Below are 26,534 nucleotides of genomic sequence, written 5' to 3'. Positions count from 1 at the left end.
CCGCTTTATTTCCCCCTTGTCTCTAAGTGTTTCCCTGACTAAGACTGAATCTCCCTCTTTCTCTTCTTTCTACCCCTTTATTCAGGGTTGAGAAATCCCATATCTAAGCTGGCTGAGACCTGCCTCAGTGTCTCACTCCACAGCTATTCAGTTTAAAGGCAGGGAAGCAGACAATGAAATGGAGTAAAATAAGAGAGAGTTGCTCTTTGATAAATACAGAAGGGGGAGGATCTTTTGCCAGTGCTCTCTGTATTTGCTGTATTTTTTCCCCAAGCTCTTGGTCCTGGGACCAACTTTGCATAGTTGGTCCTCTCTTCTGCTCTGTATATATCTGCTTTCTTCTGTAACCCAAAGCATAATTCACCATTGGAAAAGTCTATGCTCCAATATAATGTAAGAAGTTCACTAACAGAATGAGACATAGTGAGCCTGTGCACAAGCTGCAGAGGAATTTCCTCAAGTTGGTCATGAATAATTTTCTCAAAGACACGCAGACTTCCTTGAAAGGCAAAGTCATACATCTTTCTGAGCCAGATAGATATTTGAAAGAAGTCTGCCACATACACACATGCTCAAGAAACCTATTTCCAACCTTAGATGTAAACGGTGCATTCTATAGGAACATGGGGGTGTAGATGTTAGTATCAAAGACAGTGTATGATGAAAACACACATTGAGATGAACTGTAAAGAATAAATCACAAATAACATTTTATGTAATAATTTCATTTATCATATCATTACTTTCTAGATTTAGCTGTAAAATAGAAAAGGGGGGATTTAAAACAGTTTAAAAATTCAGGCCCATATTTCTTCCAGTGCTACCAATGAATGAATTGATTATCTTAGTCTAGTGACAGAAAGAATGAATTAGATCTTATCTTCTTATGTTCTGAACACTTTTTGGAAATGATTGGTTGCTGTGGTTAACTTTAATGTAACATTAAAAACTTGAGAATATACCGTATCCATATTTTGAATCTTGGTTTTTTCACTTTACATGGCATTATAATCAGCAATACTCTTCGTATCAATGTGCTTTATGTAGTGTCGAGTGCTTCAAATCAGGGTGATGGCTGCTCATAACTGTGTCCTTCTTACCTCGGACTTGCCTTTGCTGTAACAGGCCTTCTTGGTAGCTTCATCACACTCCCATTCCACAGCCTGTAGAAAATACCAAAACAAAGAAGACATTTATGCAGCCAACAAACATGAAAAAATGGTCATCATCGCTGGTCATTAGAGAAATGCAAATCAAAACCACATTGAGATACCATCTCATGCCAGTTAGAATGGCGATCATTAAAATATCAGGAGACAACAGATGCTGGAGAGGATGTGGAGAAATAGAAACACTTTTACATTGCTGGTGGGAGTGTAAATTAGTTCGGCCATTGTGGAAGACAGTGTGGCGATTCCTCAAGGATCTAGAATTAGAAATTCCATTTGACCCAGCAATTCCATCAATGGGTATATACCCAAAGGATTATAAATCATTCTATTATAAAGACACATGCACACACATGTTCATTGTGGCACTGCTTACAATAGCAAAGATCTGGTACCAACCCAAATGCCCATCAATGACATATTGGATAAAGAAAATGTGGCACATACATACCATGGAATACTATGGAGCCATAAAAAATGATGAGTTCGTGTCCTTTGCAGGGACATGGATAAAGCTGGAAACCATCATTCTCAGCAAAATGACACAAGAACAGAAAACCAAACACCGCATGTTCTCACTCTTAAGTTGGGGTGGAACAATGAGAACACATGGACACAGGGAGGGGAACATCATATACTGGGGCCTGTTGGGGGGTGGGGGGCTAGGAGAGAGATAGCAGGGGGTGGGGGTTTGGAGAGTAATAACATTTAGAGAAATACCTAATGTAGACGACGGGGGGATGGATGCAGCACACCACCAAAGCATCTGTATACCTATGTAACAATCCTGCATGATCTGCACATGTACCCCAGAACTTAAAGTGTAGTAAGGAAATACCAAAACAATAGCGGCTATCATGGTTTTGACTAAATCAAAGGGAAAATATAAACAAGGCACTGGTAAACAAATTACGAACTATGGCAGCACCCTGGCACCAGCATTTCGCACTCATAGAATTTACACCAAATACATGAAATTTAGTCATATGCTTATATTTAGCTCTAACACTGAGGCATAAGGACTTTCCCCCTTGCTATTTGCTTTCGGGTAGTAAGGACGTGATGTTTAGATCTAGCCACCGTTAGAGAAGCACAATGAGTTGGTGACTATGCCACTGATGGCAGACATGATCACTTCAGTGAAACCACAGAATAGACCCAGAGGAGGCTTAAAGGAGAGGCCTTGGGACAAGATAATTTAAACATTCATTTAAAGATTTATATTTTATTCAAATAATGGCATTTATCAATATTCATAGATAATGAGGAATGATTTTGCATAGCCTTACTACCAAGATACACATGTAAATGACAGTCAATCAACAGACGACTCATGCAAAGAGCACAGCTAGGATTTTCCCTGATAGCAGTCATTTTCATGCTGCTATTAACTCCGACTAAATAGTTAGAGCCACGGCTTTTAAATATCTTTTTCTCAGAAGTTCCAAATCTCACTTATGCTGATTAATTTGCTATGTGTGCTTTCACCTCTGATGCTAACTCACAAATGGAATCTGTGATTAGTGAGGAAAATGGACAAGGTTGGCTTTACAGAAAGGACGTCCACAAACATCCGTGACCTAGCTCTCGTGTTGTAATTTTTTGAGCAAATTGGGGCATCTGGGCTTTTTTTCTCTTTTCTATTACTATATAGAGTGTGGACTTTTATAGAGTTAAAATATTTTCTCCATTCTCCACACTTGTTATTACAATTATTTTCTATTTTACTATTAAAATTGGCTTTCTGAAGGATCAGGGATGTGCAGTAACAATCATTAACAGAAAGACATTTTGAGATAGACAATTTTTTGTTGTTAATTTGGAGTAATGTCAAATAATAAACTAAATCAAAAGCAACCTAGTATCAAGTCATATGAAGGAACATAATGAATTTGCCCTTATTTCTAGTAAAAAAATGATTTTTTTCCCTAATTAGCCAAACTTGGGATAATAACCAAGTCAGGTTAACACCATTCTCTAATATCTCTGCCTTACAAAGAATGTTACATAACAGAGATTAAATCATAAAACACTGCCTTTTGTATAATTTATGTTACTTGGCAAATATGAGTTCATAAGAAAAATATTCTAGAGAGAACTGCTTCAGTGTCTTTGAAACCAAAACAATGCTATAACTGTTTTCCCTTGTGCAGACTTGAAGATTTTTGTCAGTGTCAACATCTGATAAGAGAATGTGTTAATTCCTTCTGTGATGTTTCCCTGTTCATAATGTTTGGTGACAACAATAAAGTCACAGCTAATCAGCATCTGACGCAAACACATGACTTTAATACCACACCAGGATGACAAATACTTTCATGAAAAGCAAAGACACCTCCAGAGAAAAAGGCCTCATACAGCTGCATAACTACGTCCCATGAAGTACAGATGAAATAAATAAAAATAAATGCATCGCTGTTCATCTGATTTCACCTTTAGTATGTTCCTTTCATAGGTCTCTTCACGAAAGATCGCCCTGTTGTTTTTATTTAAGTAGGTATCCACGTCTTGGGCTTTACTTAACTTAAAACTGGCTTGAAGATTGATATACTATAATAGATTCTTGCAATGGAGTAAACCTCCTTATAACTTCAGTTGTATATTGCCAGAAGGTTTAATATTACATATCAGCAAGAGGAACTGGTGTTATACACTTACTAGGGAAACTATACTTTAGATAAAGAGCCATTCGCAGTGGCCTTCATTGGTCTAGTGATTTTGTTAAAAGTTAAATAGTAATGTTCTCTTCTGTAAACATGAAAGCTATAAAGAGCAGGATTAGTGCCAGGGCTAAGAGAGGAGAATATTTACCAAATGTCATCAAAATTGTTCAGATCCTGCCACTGAAATGGCAAACAAACAGCTTCACAAGTCTACCTAATGCCCCGATAGCCTTTGCATTTTCAACATAAATATCAGCCCAGGATTGAAAGGGAAAAATAAAAGAAGGAAGAATGTGAGAGTTTACAAAATATATTTCATTATTTTATCTAGCATACCAAAAAATAACAACTGCTCTTACAAGTTTATTAGACCAATAATAAATAGGACAAATCTTACAGATTTTCTGAAGATGGTGATTAAAAAAAGTTAATTTCCTAAGGCATTTTATTACAGTCTCACTAGCTTGTGTATAATATTCAAATCCAGAATTAATTAGAGACCATGATTGTACAGCTTTTCTGTTCACTTTCTACCTGAATACAGAACAGGGTAAAGGGAAATTTTATGTTAAGAATGGAGCTGTATTTATTCCAGAAGACAGCAGGAGTATATACATATTATTAGATAGCACAGAATTTGAAAAGAAATGGAATGGAGAAAAGTGGCTTTTCCAGATTATACTAGAATGGGGTGTTCCAGATTCATCCCATAGTGTCCCCGTATTCACTAGGTGAGCTAGGCTTGGACCATTTGATCACTTGGCAGATATGACATTTTTTGATATTCTTATTTGGAGACAAGAATATCAACGGACCTCTTCTTTATGGGATATTTCTCACAGTGACCCCTTTTTCTGTTTGAAATTAGACTGTTTTTTAACCTGGTCACTTCTTCCGTATTCTTCCAGATCCATTCTAATTAACTAAATACCTTTTAATCAAGACTTTTCATTCATTTCTCAGTGAAGATTTTTATTCTTTCATGTATTGTGATTATAGATCAAATCCCACTACTGATTTGAGAAGCCACCTTTCAACTTGTATTCAAATTTATTTAAAGACTTTTTTCCACCTACCCAAACCTGTCTTTATGATAGCCAAAACAAATGGTAAGGCATTCTACATTTCAGATCTCAACACAACATTCATAGTCTCATTTCCTGAGTCTCTGTTTTAAAAAATATTTAATTTTTGTCATCTTTTATCTTTTTCTATTTCAGGATAGCCCAGTAAAGAAATATTTCTACTCTACTCCATTCAGTACTTTGTCTGGATTAATGTTTCAGCAGCGGACATATAGCAGTACTGTTGTGGTTGCTGGAATTTTCAGAGATTGGATACAGTAGGCAGTGAGTCTGAAGCATCCACATGTTAAAAGACACAACGATTCCTGTTTGTGGAAAATTTTTTTCTGTAACTACTTACCAATAATACCCGTACTACTCAATAACTTACAGGTTTGCATTATGCATATGCATTAATTATCTCCTTAATTTAATAAATATTCATTAAGTACCTACCAAATGGAAGACACTCTTCTATGTAATTGACGGAAGGAAAAACAGACATAGAGACACACATCAGATATTAATTTCTAATACAGCATACATAAGTGTATCCATCAGCCTAGACAGAATTATGTTAAATCTGAGGATGCAACAGTGTTCATTTTCATTGTTATAGTAGCCATATGCAAGTTTATTTCAGGTCCAGTGACATACTCTGACTTACGATATCATCAGCTTTCAGGAAGTGACAAACCTACAAAGAGAACTAAAAACAAAAAGCTTATGGAAAACCCATCTTATATCTGTATAAATAATCCTGAGGATGCAAAGAGGCCTTCATTGTTTCAAGACACAGCACACATATGACTGGATTGCACACAGACATAGTCTGGTTAAGATAAATAGAGCTGTGATCTCAGGAGTAAATCAGATGCAGAAAAGAAAAAGAGATTGGCTTTTTTAATGTATGCGTTACATACATATAAATCCACAGTTCTCAGAAGTATATAAACAAAGCTGTGTATTATCACACTCCACAGCCAGATAATTAGATAGGGACCAGCAAAGGCAGGCACTTTTCATAAAAATGAAGAGAACAACATTCTAGACAAATGGACTACTACTCCTTCAGCAGATGGTTTTGCTAATTAGATACTGGCTAAAGATAACATTAAACAAAACTAGTTTAATTACACAACGCCAAAAATTAACAAGCACCTGAGGGCTTTCTTTTTACATATGTTTACATTCATAATCTTATGTCATGTACTCTGTGACGCGCTGGGAAATGCTGCATTACCATGGCAATTATAAACAAATCGTCAGGGTGTGCAAGACTAGATCTTTGTTCAAAACTGAAGCAAAATGCAAATGAGTTGAAACTGGAAACAATTGTGACCTGACTTGAGTAAAACATCAGTCTACAACAGTGATCTTTGAGAGAGCTCATCTTTGCTAATTACAATACCTTCAGGATCACACGTGTCAGGGTCAAAACAAGTGTCACTCGAGCTAGAATGGTGTGCATTGAACCACAAAAAGCAAGCCACTTCAGAAGCATTTGTTCCATGTCCCTCTGCCTTTACTTCTTAGTGGATATTCAATGTGTTGGTTAATTTTTCATATTAATTTTCAATATACTTACATTTCTGTCCATACCAAATACAGACAAGTACAATTAATTTCTGCTGGTAACCTCAGAATCAAAAGACTAGCCAAACAATGTATGTTTTCATGAATATGTGGGAGCTGAGCTATGAGGATGCAAAGGCATAAGAATGATATAGTAGGGCCGGGCGCAGTGGCTCAAGCCTGTAATCCCAGCACTTTGGGAGGCCGAGGCGGGTGGATCACGATGTCAAGAGATCGAGACCATCCTGGTCAACATGGTGAAACCCCGTCTCTACTCAAAATATAAAAAATTAGCTGGGCATGGTGGCGCATGCCTGTAATCCCAGCTACTCGGGAGGCTGAGGCAGGAGAATTGCCTGAACCCAGGAGGCGGAGGTTGCGGTGAGCCGAGATCGCGCCATTGCACTCCAGCCTGGGTAACAAGAGCGAAACTCTGTCTCAAAAAAAAAAAAAAAACAGAATGATACAGTAGACTCTGGGGACTTATGGGGAAGAGTGGGAGGGGGCGAGGGATAAAAGACTACCAACATGGTGCAGTGCGTTCTGCTCGGGTGATGGGTACACCAAAATCTCACAAACCACCACTAAAAAATTTACTTACTCATGTATCCAAATACCTCCTCTACCCCAGTAACGTATGGAAAAATAAAATTAAAGAAAAAGAAATGATCAATTTCAAAATTTAGAAATTAAACCAAAAAAAAAGACTTGAAGAGTACTAGGGTCCTATCATCTCTCTGCTTTTTAATTTTCACACACTGAGATCATCTAAAATTAGAAGAAACATCTTAACCTTAGGGACGCCTATAACATGTGTTATACTATTTTTTAAACCCTTATGTTAATGCCCAATATTTTGTTTCACATAATAACACCACATCAAACTTAAATTGATAAGGAACTGCAGAGCCTGTTGAATGCTCACTGGGCGTTCTGCTTTCTACCTGGGAGTTGACAATATATTCCTTCCCTAGGGCTGTTGTGAGAAACTACCACAAACTGGGTGGATTTAAGGACAGGAATTTACTGTTACAGTTCTGCAGGCTCATTGGCAGGGTCACCTCCTTCTGAAAGCTCTGAGGGAGGATCCGCCCAGGCCTCTCTCCCAGCCCTGGGGTCTGCCACTCATCAGCGGCGCTCCTTGGTTTCCAGGGCATGACAACAGTCTCTGCCTCGGCCGTCACATGCTCTCCTGTGCCTTCCTTTGTCCAAATGTTCCTCTTCTTATAAGACACTGGCCCCTGGATGAAGGCCCATTATAGTCCAGCAATGACCTCACCTTAACTAATGACATCTAGAAAAAGACTTTTTTCAAGTAAGGGCATCTTCTAAGAATCTGTGTGGACATGAGTTTCGGTGGAATACTCTACAACCCTGTACAAACAGCCTGGTATGAGCGTTTCAGAGAAACAATTCATAGTCACAAACTAAGGTAATTGCTCTGCCACAAATTACTTACCAATCCTCAAGCAAAAAAATGGTAATAATTTATTAAACTTGTGATGCGCTAGGTACAGTGCTAAATACTTTCTCTATACTTACCTCATTTAATGTGAGAGGTACTATAGTAATGAAAGTTTGGATGAGGACATTGAGTAAGTAACTCATCACAGCCCCAAAATGTTAAGTGGTAGCACCAGGATTGACACTTTATAGCTTGGATCTGGAGCCTGTTATCTTAACTACCCTTCTGCTATTTTCCTTGTGAAATTAAGTGCCCCTTCTTACCTGATTTTCACAGTTTCTTTGTTTTTAGCCCCATAATTTAGAAAAATATATATCTGAATCACAGAAATTTGTGCATATCTAAGTCCAGAGCTGTTGGTATTCAGTAAATATTAATCAAAAAAGCCACCGATGTCCTTGCCATAGAATGTATTTATGTTGAAAGCCTCCGGGTCCATTCACAGCCCTAGTATCGATTTTAAAGGAACATGATTTGTCTAATGAAATTATAAAGTGAAGAAAGGTGTGGCAAGGGTATGATATAAGCATCTTGGTTTGGTTTTGTGAAATGAAACATCTTATGTAAAAGAACACAGTTTGTTCTTGACACTGCAGCAATGTTCTGCTTTCACAATGCACTTTGAAGACCCATCACTCCTCTACTTAGCCCTCCAGGCTTCCCACTCCTTCTGGATTAAGAGTCAAAGTCATCTAGAAAATTCTGCCATGCCCAGGTACTTATTTCCTAGTGCCCCCACCCCATTCTTTTATGGGTGGCATGTGTTTCTCAGCGTGGTCTCTGAACAAAGCAGACACATTCCCTATGGCCTGTGGACCTACTGGCTTCACTGCCTGGAATACCTTCCTCCACATGCCCACCTAGCTAATGCCTGTGCCTCCTGCATACTTTGCTCAAGTGTGGGCTCCTTGCTGGGCTCTCTGTAGCCATATATGTGTATGTGAAACTGCCATTTGCCTTCCCCTTTCCCACTAGAAAACAAACTGCACTTGGGCAGGCAGCTTGGCTGCTTGGTATACTTCTGTATCTGCACCTAGAACAGTGCCTCACACACAAGCACCCAACACCTAGTTGTTAAACAAATGAATGGATGTATTAATAGGATACCCTGCACCCATGCCCTTGGAAGTAGCTCAGGTGCCCTTCTAGAGACCCCTGTGGAATGGGCACAGGAGGCTGGGCAGCCCTTGAGCTGGTTGGGTGCAAACCCTGTGTTGCACCCCTGTGGGAAAAGCATCCCACAAGAATTTCTCTTCCACACTTCAATTTGCCCTGACAGTGGAGAGAAGAATATGAATGCAACCACTCTGGGAAGATGGAAAGGAAAGGATCAGAGCAAAGATTTTACTACTTTTTCGGCAGTAGACAGCATTTTTTTCATGTAACGTCTTAAGCCTAATCTCGAACAAAAGGAGATAAAAGTGGTACAGTGCTGCCCTTGTCTGCAGTTTTACTTCCTGATACCCATGGTCAACCGAAGTCCAAAAATATGAAATGAAACATTCCAGAAACAAACAATTCCTTAGTTTTAAATTGCGAACCATTCTAGTAGCATGGTAAAATCTCGAGCCATCCCGCTCTATCCCTCCTGGGGAAATGAATGATCTTTTTGTCTAGAGTATCCATACGTGTATGTTCCTTGCCCATTAGTCACTTAGTAGCCCTCTCAGTTATCAGCTCAAAAATCACAGCACATACAGAGTTCAGTACTATCAGACGGTTCAGGCATTCCCTGGGGATCTTGGAACATATCCCCTGTAGATAAGAGACGGACTACTATATTATGTTAAATTCATATTTTAACTGCAAAATTACAACACTAAGTCATTAGAAAAATGTGAGGCCAAGTGACTGCTGAGTCACAACACTCTCAGTATCCCACCATTTCTGTATTTTGTGTTGGTTGCCTACTTTTGAAAAAACCCTCACGAGGTTAAGAGATTGAGACCATCCTGGTCAGCATGGTGAAACCCATCTCTACTAAAAATGCAAAAAAGTAGCTGGGCATGGTGGTGCGTGCCTGTAATCCCAGCTACTCAGGAGGCTGAGGCAGGAGAATTGCCTCCTACTCAGGAGGCGGAGGTTGCGGTGAGCCAAGATCATGCCATTGCACTCCAACAAGAGTGAAACTCCATCTCAAAAAAAAAAAAAAAAAGAAAAGAAAAACCCCACAAATTTATAATAATCGAGTAGCTGTAAATATGACCTTTGAATCTCAGTAAATTTTGGAGTAGACGTTGAAATGACAGTAGACACACTATGCCATACTCCATAATAAACCAGATAAGCTAGGTAATGTCACAGTAAAAGTTAATTTACTGAGGGATTCTAACGTCTTAAAATTCAGTACATGGTATACATTGGTATAAGTGCTTCTTAAATAATGGAATGAAAGCAATATAATATCTTGAATCTCTGAAGCACCTCTAGAATCTGAGGGTTCCAAGAAACACAGTTGGCAAGTCAGTGTTTTAAGGAACCAAATTTGTCTGATAAGAAATTTTGGGACCTGAGGTCAGAGAAGAACAAAGTGATGGAGGATGAGTTCCAATGACCCTTACTCCAGAACCTGAACAGACCCTGCTAGGATGATCTGTTGAAAGAATAACATTAGTGGGGGGAAAAATAACCAGTATCAAGGACATTATAATATAAATTATAAAACCATGATTGTCAGACCTTGAAGCATCAAATGACTGTTGCTCCTTAAAAACATTTCTAAGGTAAGGCTCATAAGTGTGGTTGCTCTTGACTACAGGATTTTACAGAAATTATTTTCATGGATGCAAGTAGGATTAGTTTTAAAAATGGTACATTGGCCAATTTTTAAGACTAAGGGTAGTCAAAAAAATCAAATCACTGGAGGGATGGCTATTTTTATACATGAATTTCCTAAAAGTATTAGTATAAGGAACCGAATTCGAAGTCAATCAAGTAGGGATAAAAGTCAAATCGCAGCAGATTGACTTTCCAGGGACTGGCCTGCCTCATTTAATATTTCCCAAGTGCATTTGGTGGAAATTTGATTGCATTTAAGGTCATACTTGCTCTCTTCTGCAACATACAATTATATCCTACATCGCATGGATGATACCATCCAAGTACTACGATACCTGTAATGTTCAACAGAAATTAGTTTGCTAGAAATGAGATATATCATGAGCAAATTAAAATTCGATGTTTTATCTGATATAACATTTACTCTGCAAATATAGAGATATCCCAAAAGGAATAAGTTAACTATAGAAAGTTATGAAAAATATCAGACCAAGCTGAGCTTAGTAAGACTACCTGAAGATTTTATGGGACACCAATAGGAGTTCACAAAATAAATTTTAAACAATCTGAGAAGCAACATGTTGGCATGGGATTCTCTGTAAAACCATGACTAATGCTAAGGATACGCAGCTTGATATAATGAAGCCTGCCTTGAAAATATACTTACAAGGCTAAGTCTGTGGTGTGGCTTTGAGCAAAGCCCGTTTTCGCACACCAGTTAACTAGTGACAATAATATTCTAGCACTATTGGTAAAAGTGAAGATAAACTATCCTGGCCTTAAAACCAGAATAAATTTCACAGTTATATGCCGAGATTTCATCTGGGAATATAGTTAAAGGGTTCAAAAGGGACTGCATGTAGCAAGTAATACGAAGTACCAACATTTTTATTTTGAGGCATCATGAAACAAATGTAGAAAACGACACCAGCGATCACAGCGTGAATGCAAATGAAGGTGCAGAAACCATGCAAGTCTTTGTTGTTTGTCTTATAATTTTATTCTACTGATGTGAGTGAAATATGTTTCTGTTTTCAAGAGGAATATCCCATTTGTGATTTTGTTTGCTAGATTTCTCTTGCTTAAATGTAAAGTCACCTATATGGGCATCATCGGTTTGAGTCCTATTATTGTGTGTTCTGGCTAAATTTTAATGAAGACATTCTGTATGAACTGTCAGCCTAATAGCCAATATTGATGTACATCTATGTGTGTTTGCTTTCAGTTTTTCCATAAATCTTTTCCATTTTTCTATTCTTCTGAAACTAGCTTCATGAAAACAAACAACACTTCATACCTGATTACTTTTCTCTAGAGTTCTGAGTTAATATCTATGCACTAGATTCACTGGAGCACTTACAAAACCCAGATTATGAATGTTTTCTGGGGAATTGTTTTATACTCATGGAACCACTCAGAATTTATTCATTATTCAAGTTAAAAATGCTTGCTTCCTGAGATACATCCTATCAAAGTCAACAAAGATCGACTTTACTTCCAGCTTGAGAACATATTGATCTATTTTCCAGATCTCAAGGTATAGGCAAAACCCTTCTTATGAACCTTTTCAGCATTATTTCCATAAGTTTTGGTTTTCAGTTAAAAGAAAGGAAAATGAAAATTTGTTTTCTAGTGTAAGCTTGGGTAGTCATTTTTCATGCTTACTTTAAATAAAATGTGTAACAGGATAATATACTCTGTTCAGGAAACACATTATTTATCAAATTATCACAATATTAAATGAGCAGTTAGTAAACATGATTGATACATTCATGTCCTAGTTAATATTTAATACTCTCATAACTTAATATCTGCTAAACTTATTAAATCAAATAAATAATTTAGCATTAAACAGCAATTGGGTGGTCTTGCCATTTACTTCTACAAATATTTTTCTCTCTTCTATAATTTGCTCATTCACATGCCAGAAATGTCCTAAAATATTGTCATTATTATAATTAAAATATTTGGTGAGAAAGACCTCCATCTAAGAACAAAGTCCAAAAGCATTTCAAGTGTGAGAATAAGAGTTGGTGAATTTTTAATGTCCGTTAAACCTGAGATATTTTGATTGACAGTTGATGACTTTTGTGATAATTTTACAACAAAATGAAGGGAACATCAGGCACTCGTTCCCTTCTATTTTAATCAGTCTTTATGTTATATGATTTGCCAGGGTTGGCAGCTAATTGCCAAAAGCTACAACTTTACCCACTTTCCTATGAAAGGAATTTGATTTTGAAATAAATTATTTGCCTACACCAATTAGGGCCTAGAAACCCAAATCTGTGTATACCTGAGGGTGGAACATTGAAGTAGAATGAATACTGGTCCCTTAAAAGATATCCGTCATCTTCTCTGCAACCTGTAAATGTTACCTCATGTGGCAAAAAAAAAAAGAAAAAACAAAACTGAAGATTTAATTAAGGATCTTGAAATGGAGACATTATCCTGCATTAGCCAGGTAGCATCTCAACATCACTGAATGCATCCTCATACGAAGCAGGCAGAGGATGATGTGGAGCACACAGTGGAGAAGAAAATGTGGCCATGGAAGCAGAGGTTGAGATGAAGGAACCTCAAGTCAAGGAGGCTGGCAGCCACCAAAGCCAAAAGAGATTCTTCCCCCTGAATTTTGGAGGGAGTGTGGCCCAGAGGACCCCTTGATTTTAGTACCATAAGAAATATTTTGGATTCCTAGCCTCCAAAACTATGAGAGAATAAATGTCTGTTGCTTTAACCACCAAGTCCATGGTAACTTCTCACAGCAGCCATAAAAAGCTAATAACCACATACATACACATGAATTACATCCATGAACACAGTCGCACCCACGTGAGTTTAGGAGCAAGGGGTGGATGTGTTAACATCTGTGTGTCTACCAAACATCTGGGCCAGGCTCATAGTACGAAATCAGAACATGTCATCCCAAGATATGCCTTTGTCATGGGATTATTTTGAGCTGATTATTTTGAGAAAGCATAGACACAGGAGAAGCTCTGAAAACAGAGTGGAAGTTCTCTTTTTGTCAGGGAAACTTACTTCCATAAAGGAAATCTCTATTTGTAAGGGTGTTTCCCTTACTGTACCAGGAAGAGAAAGATGATCCTAAGTCACAAGATAAGTCAATGGAGAAGGCCCTGACTTAAATGTGCACAAGAAACCTTACTCCTGTTAATTATGCCATTTCTGGTCATGTTGCCATTACTTACCTCTCCGACACCCTTCTTTCTTTGATCTAGCTGAAGATGGTATTTAAGCCTGAATTCTAAGACATCTCTCTGAGTGTGACTCATTTCCCTACATATCTCCCAAGTTTATAAGGGATAAACATAATTTTTAAACTTGTTTGTTTTTCTATTGCTAACACGTCTTTTGTTACAAGGGCCCAGCCGAGAATTTAGAAGGTTGAGGGAAAATTATTTCTTCCTGCCCTACACCATATATAGGAAAGATGTAATCGTTGATATCAAAGAGCTCTTGGGAAAAACATGCTGTGATCTCGGGCATCCTGAAGGGGAAAACTCGACCCAGATATGGGGACCTGAATATGGTTGAAGGAAAGTTTCTTAGGGAGGTCAAGGCTTGAGCTGGACCTTGAAGAAACTGATCAATGAGTGAATAGATGGAAGAGTAGATGTTCAAGAAAAGCAAACAAATAAGCCAGTGCAAAGGCCTGAAGTGGGAAGAACATCTCAGCTGGAGAACTGCATGCCAGGGTGGGGATTAGAGAGGTCTGTGACTACACGCTGATATGCAGCTCAGGACAGGCCTCCCGAACCATGCTAAGTAGACCTCAGATTTATTTTTCATCAGCTGAAGAAAAGCCATGAATACAATTTTAAGCAAGATACTGGCATGGTGAGAATAGTAATTGGGAAAGACTTTGCTGCAGGTGTGAGAAGACATGGAATGCAGGGCGGCTGTAGGGGTGAATATAGGGAGAGCAGTGTAGAGGTCATTGTAGGCAACCAGCAGGAAGGCTTTGAGAACCTGAATTAAGCAGGGACAATAGAAAGACAGAAGGGATGGGTAACCAGCTATTTAGTAGTGGGAAGGGCACTGCCTTTTAATCATGTAGATGTGTGGGTGGACAGCAGTGGCGCAAGTCTGCCTAATCTGTAATATGAGACTAATTCACACCCATTCCTTAAGCTGGGTTTGGACTGAATGCCACACACAATTCTGGACTGCTTTCTTTCTTCCCCCATAAGTAACTTTAACCTTAGACAAATAAAACTACCTTTACAATCCTGTTTAAAGAAAGCATAATAAGACAGTGAATCTACTTCCAAAATAACAGAGTAGTTCAAGAAAAAAGACCGAATTCATACAGTGTTTTGATCATCACACTTTTAAATCAAATACAATTTAGTTCATTGGTAATACATTCTGGATTTTCAAAACAAAAAACAACCAAACACAATCTTATGAATCACATTAAAGTTACCTCTAAAACCATAGGAATTCAAAGTAGTTCAGTAGAAAAACTTCTTTTTCAAAGTAATATAATATTGATTTATTTGTTTAGAATTCTGTGTCCTGAGTCAAGCAAATAAGATGATATAAGAATGATCAAACATAAATTTAAAAATGAGAGAAAACTTACAACTCTTGATTTCAGGACATCTAGCAAAGCTAAAGAAGTTGGAATTTGAAAGTGGAAAACATAAGAAAAATACACTAACAAATAATTATGTGTCTTGCATTTTTCTTAGATTTTCACATGCTAAGGTTTTTAATGTTCCACCAAAATTTAGGTTTTGAGAGCTCTTCCCTACTAAATGGGTTAACTCCATCATCACAGGAGTGGGTTAGTTGGAACTAGAGTGGGTTTCTGACAAAAGGATAAATTTGGACTAGTTTTCTCCCTCTGGCTCACGAGCTTTCTTTATTTGATGCCTTTCATCATAGGATGACCCTATTCAGAAGCTGGCACCAAACTCTTGGACCTCACAGCCTCTAGAACCATGAGTCAAATAAAGTAATATGTATAAATTACCCAGCCTGTGTTAGTATAATAGCAGAAAAAGTGCTAAGACATCACATTTGAGAAACATTACAAAAAGAGCCATGCTATTAAAAGCCAATATGAATTCCATTTCCAACCTAGAAGAGGGAGGGCATTTCTTCCTTCATCAGCCAACTTCAGGGTTTACACTAAAGTTTGAGCTGTACTGTGTCTCAATTATCATTCACAATATCAACAGCAAAACTTCAATGTTATTTTTTAAAACACTTTAGGTATGACTCTGATTCTCAAGTTTTGACTATGACTATGAGCCATGACTACCAACATTTGGATGAGCACTGTGAGATTAACCAGAGCCAACATGTAAATGTATACTGAAGAAAGCCATTAATCAATCTGCAGTGGACACAATGTTTCCAAGTGTAACTACAATAGAGGAGCAAAGCAACAATAGAATCCTGGAATCAGACAATGTGTGAAAGTACAACAGCCTAAAAGAGCTGCCAGCAAGACATATAGGGGAAAATTAGCCCAAAGGAGCACATGCATGCTCAGAGATGAGAATGAACCAATTACTGATGGGGAAGATGGCTGGTACTCTTCTGCCCATCATAACTTTTTTTTTTTGAGACAGAGTCTCACCCTGTGGCTGGACTGGACTGGCTGGAGTGCAGTGGCACAGTCTCGACTCACTGCAACCTCCGACTCCCTGGTTCAAGCGATTCTCTCCTCTCAGCCTCTTGAGTAGCTGGGATTACAGGCACACACCACCATGCCCAGCTAAAATTTGTATTTTTAGGAGGGAACGGGGTTTCGCCATGTTGGCCAGGATGGTCTTGATCTCCTGACCTTGTGATCCGCCCGTCTTGGTCTCTCAAAGTGTTGGGATTACAGGCATGAACCACCATGCTCGGCCCATCATGACTAACTCTAACCTCCCAACAATCCAGGATGGAGGTACTAGTATTATATTCATCTTACAAAGTAGGTAGAAAGGGGCTAAACATCTTGCCAAAGGTGACTGAACTTTTAAATGGATGGCCTAGGATGATGAAGTCTGGCCACCCTGGCTCCAGCATCCACAATCTTAACCCGTGGGCTGTGGACTCTTCTTTCATTGAAGGAGTTGGGAGGATCTCCCAGATTCCTAATTCCTTCATGTCTTACCAGAGTTCTATTGACAGATTCGAGTTTGCCTGCTTTGAAATTGTCAAAAAAAAATATAATAAGCTGCTTTTAAAAGGCAAAAAAGCCCTTGGTGGGAAAATGGGGAATGAAATGGTTTTTCTAGAGAACACATGACTTCACATCTTTATTACTTAGATTTCAAAATAGTTGTTATGATTACTATGTTGATTTCACACAATCATCGATTCCAAAGCTTCTCCCGATTCCTGCCCTGCAATCTGAGCTCTGCAGGTACATGGAAAACACAAAAGTCAACCTAATTGAGAATAGCTTTATTATTCTGCAATTTTGTGTAATTATTCAAACCCACTAGAAATAATAACAGAAGTAAAGACAAAGAGCATGCATGAATAAGGATGGATAGCATCCCATAATCTGACACATGACATGTGGATAAACATCATTAAACCATACATAGAAAATTCAAACTAGGTTATATTTCTAAAGTGGTTTATATGTTGAATTAGGAGTATACAACAAAAACTATCCCACAGAGACATTCTGTAAGCTGATAGCATGGAGGTCAAGTGTGCCGGAGATGGTATGACAGATCCATCCATTATGTAGGCATGGCTAAGGAAGTGCACTTGAACTTCCAATCTAAGATTCTAAGATTCCATATCCCTCCTTTATGGTGAAAGAGGTTTCCAAGTTTCCCATATGGAATATAAAAGCCAAGCCCTTTCTCACACAGCACAGAACAGGACACCCTGGGGAGGTGTGAAGAACCATGGAAGAGATGAAGATGAGGGCCTGGTGCACTCTTGGGATCTCAGCCTTTTGCATGGGCTAGCTCCCTGCTTTCTGACCTGCTCTTTCCCAGAACACAACTCTTCCTCATCCCCAGCCTCATTATCTCCCTACTGTGTTCACACTACAGTATCCACCTCATTAGAGTCTCCCTAAACAGTCTCAGGGCTGACAATAACATGACAAGTCATGGAAGAGCTAAACATTCCTCCCTGTGCTACCACACAGGTAATGGGTAAATACTGCCTTTTAAATTCAGTGCTTTCTCGGATGATCATGCCCCAGAAGAGCTCTGATATGTCTGAAATAAGTAATGCTTACAGAGTTGCCTGCATCACTGCCTAATTCTTAGAGCTCTTATTAGGGTGAATAATTAAGAAAAGCTATTTTTTCTTCTTTGTTTTTCTAAGCATGATAACTTTCTTCCATACTTGTCTCTATGAGCTTCATTCAAGGACAACTGATTTAATGAGTTGTGATGATGGATAATTAAGTCTCTTGGTTATTCTCCTAGGGATTATTGTAGCTGTGAAAATCAAGCCACATACACATACCTTCAAACAGCAATTAAAAAATATTTAACTGCTTTTTAATTTAGAAATGATTTCTGGTTTTGGAAACTATCTCTGGCCCCAACAGGCTCATTATTTTATTTGCATATTCAAAGACTGTATCAGTCTTTAGAACCATTTTGATTGGTCTACCTCCTACGATGTTTTGACAAACATTATTATAATCTGTTAGATTTATATTCATACTAATATACTATCCAGGTGATTTGACAAACATATAGTGCTTCATTACCCAATTTTAATAGAACCTACAAAAATACAAATGTAACTAGTCCAAATGTAGTACAAAAACATCTCAATATCTTACCTTTTCAAGGAATCTGACTCTGGTTATCACCAAAAGAACTCTTCCCTGAGCCATCTACACCAATTTCTACTTTCCCTTTAAATAATGGTGAGTCTCAGGAGAAAGAAACTCAACATTAGGAAGTAGCTTCTATATTGCCTTTACCTGAATGACAAACAAAATTATTATAGTATGATCATCCTCAGATAAAACAGTTAACTTTGTTCCTCTCGTGCCTAACAACATTAAGGCATTCCTTGAGGTTCAGGGATGCTTAGTATCAATAGATTCACAAGATACAAAATAGAAATAGAAACCCTTTGTCAACTATATATAATCACTGGATTGGTTCTATGCCAGGAAAACACTACAAAGCAGCAAGTGTTAAGTCTCTGCTAATATTCCTCTGCAGTCCAGTGGAACTTACAAATGTATTCAACTAATATTTACCAAACACCCTTATGTAACAGAATCTGGGATACAATATGAGCTTTTCTAAAGCCTTCCATATCTCAGAAATTCTCAGCCTAGTAAAGGCAGGAGAAAAAGGTAATTGTGATACAAGTTGAAAGTAAAGGGAAATGCTGTAAGAACATAGAGAGAGATGGAGGCTAACACAGAGATGCCCAGCCCGGCAGCCATCTGAGCAGGAACAGAAGGAAAATAGAAGTTCTTCTGGTAGATGAGAGAGACATATGCTTGCTGACAACAGGTACCAGGATGTGCGAAGTCTATAAGAAGTGGAAAAACATCTCATGTTCGTGAAACTGCAGGAAATGTGAATGGCTGAATTCCACAAGGAATGGTGAAGAATAAGCAGATCTGGAAACTGGAAAAACAGAAAAGGTCAGACCACGGTGTTTTGTACATGCTATTGTTTGAAAATAGAATTATGTTTACATTTGAGAGTTTTAAGCAGTAAGGTCATGTCGTAGCTTATGTATATTAAGCCACAAACCACAGTAGGAGGCAGGAGGAACGGAAAACACAGAGCACTACAAACTGCCCAAGGCCAGAAAGCAAGCGAAGGAGCTAAGTGTGAATGTGATCAGCTGTGCAGTTCAGAAGGATAACTTGAAGAAAACGGATAGAATGTACGAGAGGACAGAATACAATTAATAAAAGAACATTAGCTAGTTGAGGCTCATGGAGATAAGACAACAAGGCTGAATTCAAGAAGCCTGAATAAGGCTCAATCCATTGTAAGCTGTATACTGGAAAGAACAGTATAGGTGCACATTTAGGGGCCATTCGATGAGAATGGGAAACTAGCAAAGGCATCCATTGTTATGGACAAAAGGTTTTGAATCTGAGCTCTGAGGTGAGTTTAAGGAGCTCCATCCAGATGATGATGGTATGAAAGCTATTCTACTGTTCAGGAAAGAAGTTAGTTTGGAGATAAAGACGAAACGTTCCTTATCTTGATTTTTATATGTCTTTGCTTGGGAACAAAGGAGATACGGTGACGTAAGGGCAGCTCAGATGTTTTGTTTGACTTTTGTTCTTCTGAGCGGATGGGAATGGAACAAGAAGTCACTTAAATTGCTCACACAATCATCCATCTGCATTTGTCATAGCTGGTCAACATGCAGGGTCCACAGGAAGATGCTGATTACATTATGGGTATGACTATGGATGAGGACCCTTATCTGAATCGGCTTTGTTAAGAGTGAGAAACGATCTGATCTACTGTAACACAAAGGCATAGGGACACCATGATGTGGAGATCACAAGAATACACTGCAGCTCATCTTCCTGAAGAACAGAACAGAACGTCCATTGTAGCATCTGACAACCTAAGCATTCTTTCAAGGACCACCTTCTTCCCATGGCTCATCCTGTCTGGGTTTTCTTCCTCCTCACTAGCTGCTCCTTCTCAGTCTCCTTTAGCAGACGGAGCTGTGTTCCCTCCAAGCGGTGGCGTGGCCTTGGCATCTGCCTAGGATCCTTCGCTTTTCTCTCTACCTTCCTCCCTGGGTAGCATTACCTGGTTTTATGACACGAAACACCATCAATACAACATACCTGCATTCCCGTTCGTTACTGGAAGCTATTAATTCTTCCATCTATCTCCTGGATATGTTCCTTGGCATATCCAAAGGCATCTCAAATATAATACATGCAAATCACAAGCCACAATTTCCATCTCTGCCTCCCAACTTGCTTCTCCCTTAGTGTCACCCATATCACTCCCCACTCAGTTGCTCTGATGAAAGGTACACAAGTCATCGTTAAGTTTTCTTCATTTTTCCTCACTGCCAACATCCAATCCACCAGCAAATCAAGTTGACTGTAACGAACAAAACAGCTTTCCAAATGCATCCATTTCTCGACCAGCACCTCTTGCGTAAATACTAATATAATTTCCTAACGGGGGTCCTTCCTCCAGCTTTGTTGCATTATAACTCTCCCCTCTACAACTCATCCAAAAGTATCTTTTTAATAAAAAAAAAATTGATTACGTTTAATACCTTCAAGCGGTTTGCCAGTTACATATGTACCCAAAACACAAGCCAAAGTCTTGGGCCTGGTACACAAAGCTTGAGGAGTTTCTACCCCGATTTCTCTGACCACGTGTGTCACCATTCCTCTATGCCTTGAGCCCCGAGACGCAGCAACTCTAAACCTCTCTAGATTGCTTTAGCCTTATCCACCATTCCCTCCTCCAAACCTTTGTATTCCCTGATCTCTCTTCCCGGAAAGTGCTTTTCCTCACCTGCACCTGACTCTTCGCTACTCAGATACTGACTCAACTGCCATTCAGTAGGAGTAGACCATTCCTGACCACCCTGTCTACAAGAACTTCACAACTCCTTTCTATCACATCACTGCATTTGAATTCTTGGCAGCACACTCACCACTTTCTAACACTTTTCTTAACTATTAATTGATAAAATGTCTCCACCAACTATAATAACGCTGCTAAGAAAAGTCCTCCCCTTGGTTCAACACAATTTCCTGCACTTGGAAATCTGACTGTCCCACAGGAGATCCTGATGAAATATGTGCTGAAGGAAGGAATAAGCCAGGGGTCTGAAAAGATGCAGTAAGTCTACTTTTGGAAACTTTCTGTCTGAAGGTAGGAATTTCAAGGCAAGAGCCTCATCACCTTTGTTAACAGGTGAAAGAACCTAAGTTCAAGATCAGCATGAAGACTGAGCAAACCACTTGGCATTTATTTCTCAAATGCATCTTGCATATCTATGTGATGTGAATAATAATCTCCGCCCTTCTTGGTTCATAAAATTGTTACAAGATTTAATGAGGTAGTTATGGAGCACTGTATAAACTTTCAAGCAAAGTAATTTAGTAGAAATAGTTTGACCTGCAATCTCTCTGCATCAAAACTGGAGAGCTTATTCATGGCATCAAGGAATTTGCTAGTACACTGGGTGAGTGTGGCTTAGCCAGGGTGGTGGGAGTTGCCACCTGGCCCTTGAAGAGTTTTGCATCTGGCAATAATCCAGAGATGACTCCACTGCGAGGTAATAAACACAGAGAAAACTCTTTACCTAGCGTCTCTATGACCATCTCCTAACGTCTTGTATTGGAGGCATTTCAATTGCTCCTTGGGTGGAAATTAGCTCACCTTTTACTGTCAGCAGGACACATGGTACACGTGCCATTACATTGGGAAATGGCCACGCAACAATTCTAAGTGGACGAGTAAAGCTCAAACATCGGGCAACACTGTTATAAACTGACGGTAGCGATCTTTTTTTCCCCGTTCTACATTAAATGTCACTGAAAGTAGATCAAATGAAATGAAAGCTCCCATGTCACTCTGGAAAATGACCATGAAAACAGTCAGCTTCAACACAAAATGTGTGGTTTATACTAGGGACTGGGATTCTATTTTGCTCTACGAAAAATATTACAGTTTCTGCTTCTGACAGATGGGGTCAGTGAGTAATGTCTAATAGAGGTGACATTCCCTCCTCTCTTCCCCTTGCCGCTTGGTCATAAGGCACAGGTAGTGGTTCAGAATGTCCAGCACTAGACCCACCATTACATGGATAATAGTGGTGGTCAGAGCCTGGAGATGTTTTGTTACAACCAGACCAAGGGGCATCCATAAGAGCGTTCAGCAAAGCCCAGGAACAGGGACCACAGGGTGTGTGGGTAAGTTACCTCCTGGACAGCTCTGTACCCAGCACCCAAGGCCTCAGGAGGCAGAGGGAAGCCTAGTAAAGGGCTAGAAGGGTGTTGGCTGTTTTGTTTCCTTCCTTCAAGGCTGTAAATGATATCACTACACCCTACACCTAGCTGCCAGCACCCAGTGCAAACAGGCTGAGATTTCGATCTGCTGAATACACATTTGGACTGAATGCTGAAGAATCGCTGAGAAGAAACACAAGGGAGAAGAACTGTCAGATGGCATATTACTAAAATAAGAAAAGAAGCATTTCCACTGATTTGAAAAGAATATTGAGAGAAGTTATAAGCCTTCAAATAGGATCTCAAATGCAAGCTTGAGTCATAACTCTGTATTTTCATGTAAGTTCTTAAAAGGCTCAGTGAACCAAAATTTTACTATGCAATGAAAATCTTAGCTTTTGGGTTACAAATGCATTCATCAAACTTACTTGGTCTTGGGATTGGATTTAGGTTACCTATTGAGAACCGGTAGCCAACCAGGCATGCTGTCCTTCAGTGAGGCGACAAGAGCCCACAGGCCTGTCTATCATCCTGTCTTCTCTACTTACAGGCTCAAAGCCCAGTGCCTCAATGCCCCGAGTCCCCTCTATCCTGATGTGTACAAGACAAAGGAAGAAGTCTTGCCCTAATCACCCTTAGGTTATCCAGGGGTACGAAGAGCTGGGGCTGAATCCTGGCAACAAGAATTAGTCAAGTTTTTTATTTCCCTATTCCTCATTTTTCTTTACTGGTTACTGAATATAATAAAAATAGCAACCTCAAAGGGTGTTGGTGAGTACTAAGGAGTGCTTACAAGGAGCACTGAGAACTGTGTCGGCACGTAGTAAGCCTGTGATGTTGGTAACCACATAATTACTTCTACTATTATTTTTCTTTTTTTTTTTTCCCCTAAGATAGAGTTTTGCTCTGGTCACCCAGGCTGGAGTGCAAAGGCATGATCTCAGCTCACTGCAACCTCTGCCTCCCACGTTCAAGCAATTCTCGTGCCTTGGCCTCCCAAATATCCGGGGCTACAGGGGCCCACAACCACACCTGGCTAATTTTGTATTTTTAGTAGAGGCAGTGTTTCACCATGTTGGCCAGGCTAGTCTGAAACTCCTGACCTCGGGTGATCCACCTACCTTGGCCTCCCAAAGTGTTGGGATTATAGGTGTGAGCCACTGGGCCCTACCCCATTATTTTTTTAAAAAAGACTTTTTAATCCCATTCTAATTTTTTGTTATCTGCCTTTCACTTGGAAATACAGCTACAATGGAAGGCAGAAAAGCAAGCTGCTTCTGGGCAAAATTTGCTTTTAATATTCTTAAAAGGTTTGTAGTAACAAATATTTCCCCACATGTTCACTAGAAATTATTCTTTGCTTTGGGGGATATTTAAAACTAAAATTTTAAATAAATGCCTAAGGAATTCCAAATGACTTGGAAAGCTTAATCCATTCTGTCAGTAGAAAAAAAAAAAAAAGATACAGATGTCTGCCAAAAAAAAATCAGTTCTGAATATTGAGTGGCTTATTGCAGTATGTGAAGAAACCCACAATGGTTCTGTGCATTAAGAATGTTTGAGAATACGTTATCATTGAAAGAAAGAAAACAGCCCCATTCTTTTTTACTCAGTCCTCCAGGTCATCTAAGTCACGGGTCCCCAACACCCGGGCCACAGACTGGTCCTGGTCCCTGATCTGTTAGGAACCAGGCCAAACAGCAGGAAGTTGACAGCAGGAGGTGAGCATTGCTGCCGGGGTTCCCCTTCCGGTCACATCAGCAGCGGCATTACGTTCTCATAGGAGCATGAACCCTATTGTGAACTGCGCACTGCAGTGCAGGACCTAGGTTATACACTCCTTATGAGACGCTAACTGATGTCTGATCATCTGAGGTGGAACTGTTTCATCCCCAACCCAACCCCTGCCCTCTCTCCACTACACTGTGGGAAAACTGTCTTCTGCGAAACAGGTCTCTGGTGCCAAGAAGACTGGGGACCGCTGATCTAAGTCATTAGAACGCTTGTACTCTACCATTCAACCTTTACCTCTGACGTGAATTTAGGTTCTTGCAAAATAAAAGAGAACATGGGTTTTAATGCCTATGATCTGTATTTCGCCATGTGATTATATGGTGGAAGGCAGGTTATCCTCATTGATCACACGTAGAGTTTAACCACACGAGCTACTCTAAAGAAGATGTTCTCATGGCCGAGTTTTCCCTCTGTCTCTTGGGTATTCCTCAATGTGCACTCCATTTAGAAATAAATCTCAAAGAGCTCTGATGATGTAACTTTTCTCAAACACACATTCCCCTCATGTCTCCCCCTCTCCCCTGCAGACATGATAAGAAGTGAATTTAGCTAGAAAATCTATTTCTGTTGTTGCCATTAAACTAATTTTAGGACTGGAAACTCGCATATGGTCGCTTTGTGCCTCCCTTCTTTGTAGGAAACATGAGTCTGTAAAGAATCCAAATCCAAGTTTAATTTGGAAACCATATTGTAAGATAGGAAGAGAATAAAACATGGTATTAAAATAGATCACATTAGTTTTTATTTACACCTATTATTCCCTATTTAAGAACATTTACACCTGTCAACTATATTTCTATAAGTGAAGAAGAATCAGATTTGCAGAGCTGTAATAAAGACAGAAAAAAGAGGGAGTCTAGAATGAGAAAAAGAAAGAAAAAACGGCCAGGAAGGTGAGGGGAAGTGAGAATGGTCCAAGGAAAGAGGAAGGCAAGGCTGAAGAGGAAGTGACAAAACATTAAACAGTCTAGGTTCCAAGTAAATAACACATTTTATTCCAATATGTTCAAAGCAAATCCTAGATGTACCAAGCACTTGAAATTAAAATATAGCCATATGCTCAGGGAGTGATTTTATAAAGAAATGAAGGCAGGACCGATGTCAGCTGAACCACCTGAGTAGAAAACACCCTAAAGTTCGCGGCTTTCGGATTCTAGGTTGCTGGGAGTATGGAATTCTCATAGTGCCACCTCCCGTCCTGAGGTCACTGGTGAGTTCATGTTCCGTTTGCCCTGCGTAGATCCTGGCAACCAGGAATGCAGACACACAATGGAAGCGCATCTCTGGTTTTATAATTTTATACATCAGATTTGAAGACAAAAAAATGTGTCTTTCCAAGCAAAATGAAAATAGTTCTAAAGTGACAACAACAAACATTCATCACTCCCAAAAGTGTGAGGGGCTGGCTGACTTGGGGGCCACATAAAACATGGGGAGGGGATGCAGTGGGCAAGAATCAAGTTTCTTTACCTACTAAGTACATTACCCCTTGTTTCACACCCCGAAGATGTAAACAGAGGTTGACTTTGATCTGAAATTCCTTCTAATCTTACTTTGGAAATCTTCATTATAATGAACATCCATTTTAATATTTAGGAATAAAAGGGAAAATTCTGACATGTGGATTGAATGACTGAAACTGTCAGTGAGTAATCAGCTGTGAATGAAATAAGTACATTCCCCAAAGCCCCACACCACGGCCAGACATTGCGGTGTGAGCCTAAAATTCAGCTCCGCGGCTGTGTGCTAGCTCAACATCTGGGAGAAACTGGGAGGGCCCCGAGGGTTAATTACAAATTCCCCTCCTGAGGCTCCTCCGTGGATGAGGTGCTCTAGATAAATAACCTCTTCAGTAGAAGGACCAGGCCCAGTTCCTGCCTATCTGTGAGGTACCGGCTTCAGCTCCCTACCAGCCGTGTAATTTATCTAGTAAGTCAATCCCATCCTTTTGTGGAAACCAGAGGCATTCCCCCTTCTTTCCTCTGTAAGGCCTGCCTCCCACAGCCCTGCGATGTCCAATTCTTCTCCACTGGGACCCCTATGTTGCTTTGCATGATGTATGGTGTCCTCCCCCTCTAGGCTGTGAGTATATGTGACTCA

At 39.5% G+C, this 26,534-nt stretch overlaps 1 protein-coding gene across 23 annotated transcripts in view; it reads right to left on the bottom strand.

Annotated features, from left to right (window-relative positions):
• Positions 1–26,534, bottom strand: part of SEMA5A (semaphorin 5A) — a 502,689-nt gene that overhangs the window by 201,992 nt on the left and 274,163 nt on the right. For all 23 annotated transcript variants that reach the window (XR_013532366.1, XR_013532365.1, XR_013532367.1 and 20 more), the window contains one exon: positions 1,101–1,163. Coding sequence is in view for 14 of the 23 variants with exons in the window: in XM_035291785.3 (XP_035147676.3) it covers positions 1,101–1,163 (63 nt within the window). In the remaining 9 variants the exon portion in view is untranslated. The remainder of the gene's footprint in view (positions 1–1,100; positions 1,164–26,534) is intronic.

Source organism: Callithrix jacchus, chromosome 2, assembly GCF_049354715.1.
Source record: "Callithrix jacchus isolate 240 chromosome 2, calJac240_pri, whole genome shotgun sequence".
Lineage (NCBI taxonomy): Eukaryota > Metazoa > Chordata > Mammalia > Primates > Cebidae > Callithrix > Callithrix jacchus.
The sequence above is the reverse complement of the archived record's forward strand: the minus strand, read 5'-3'. Positions and strand labels throughout refer to the sequence as shown.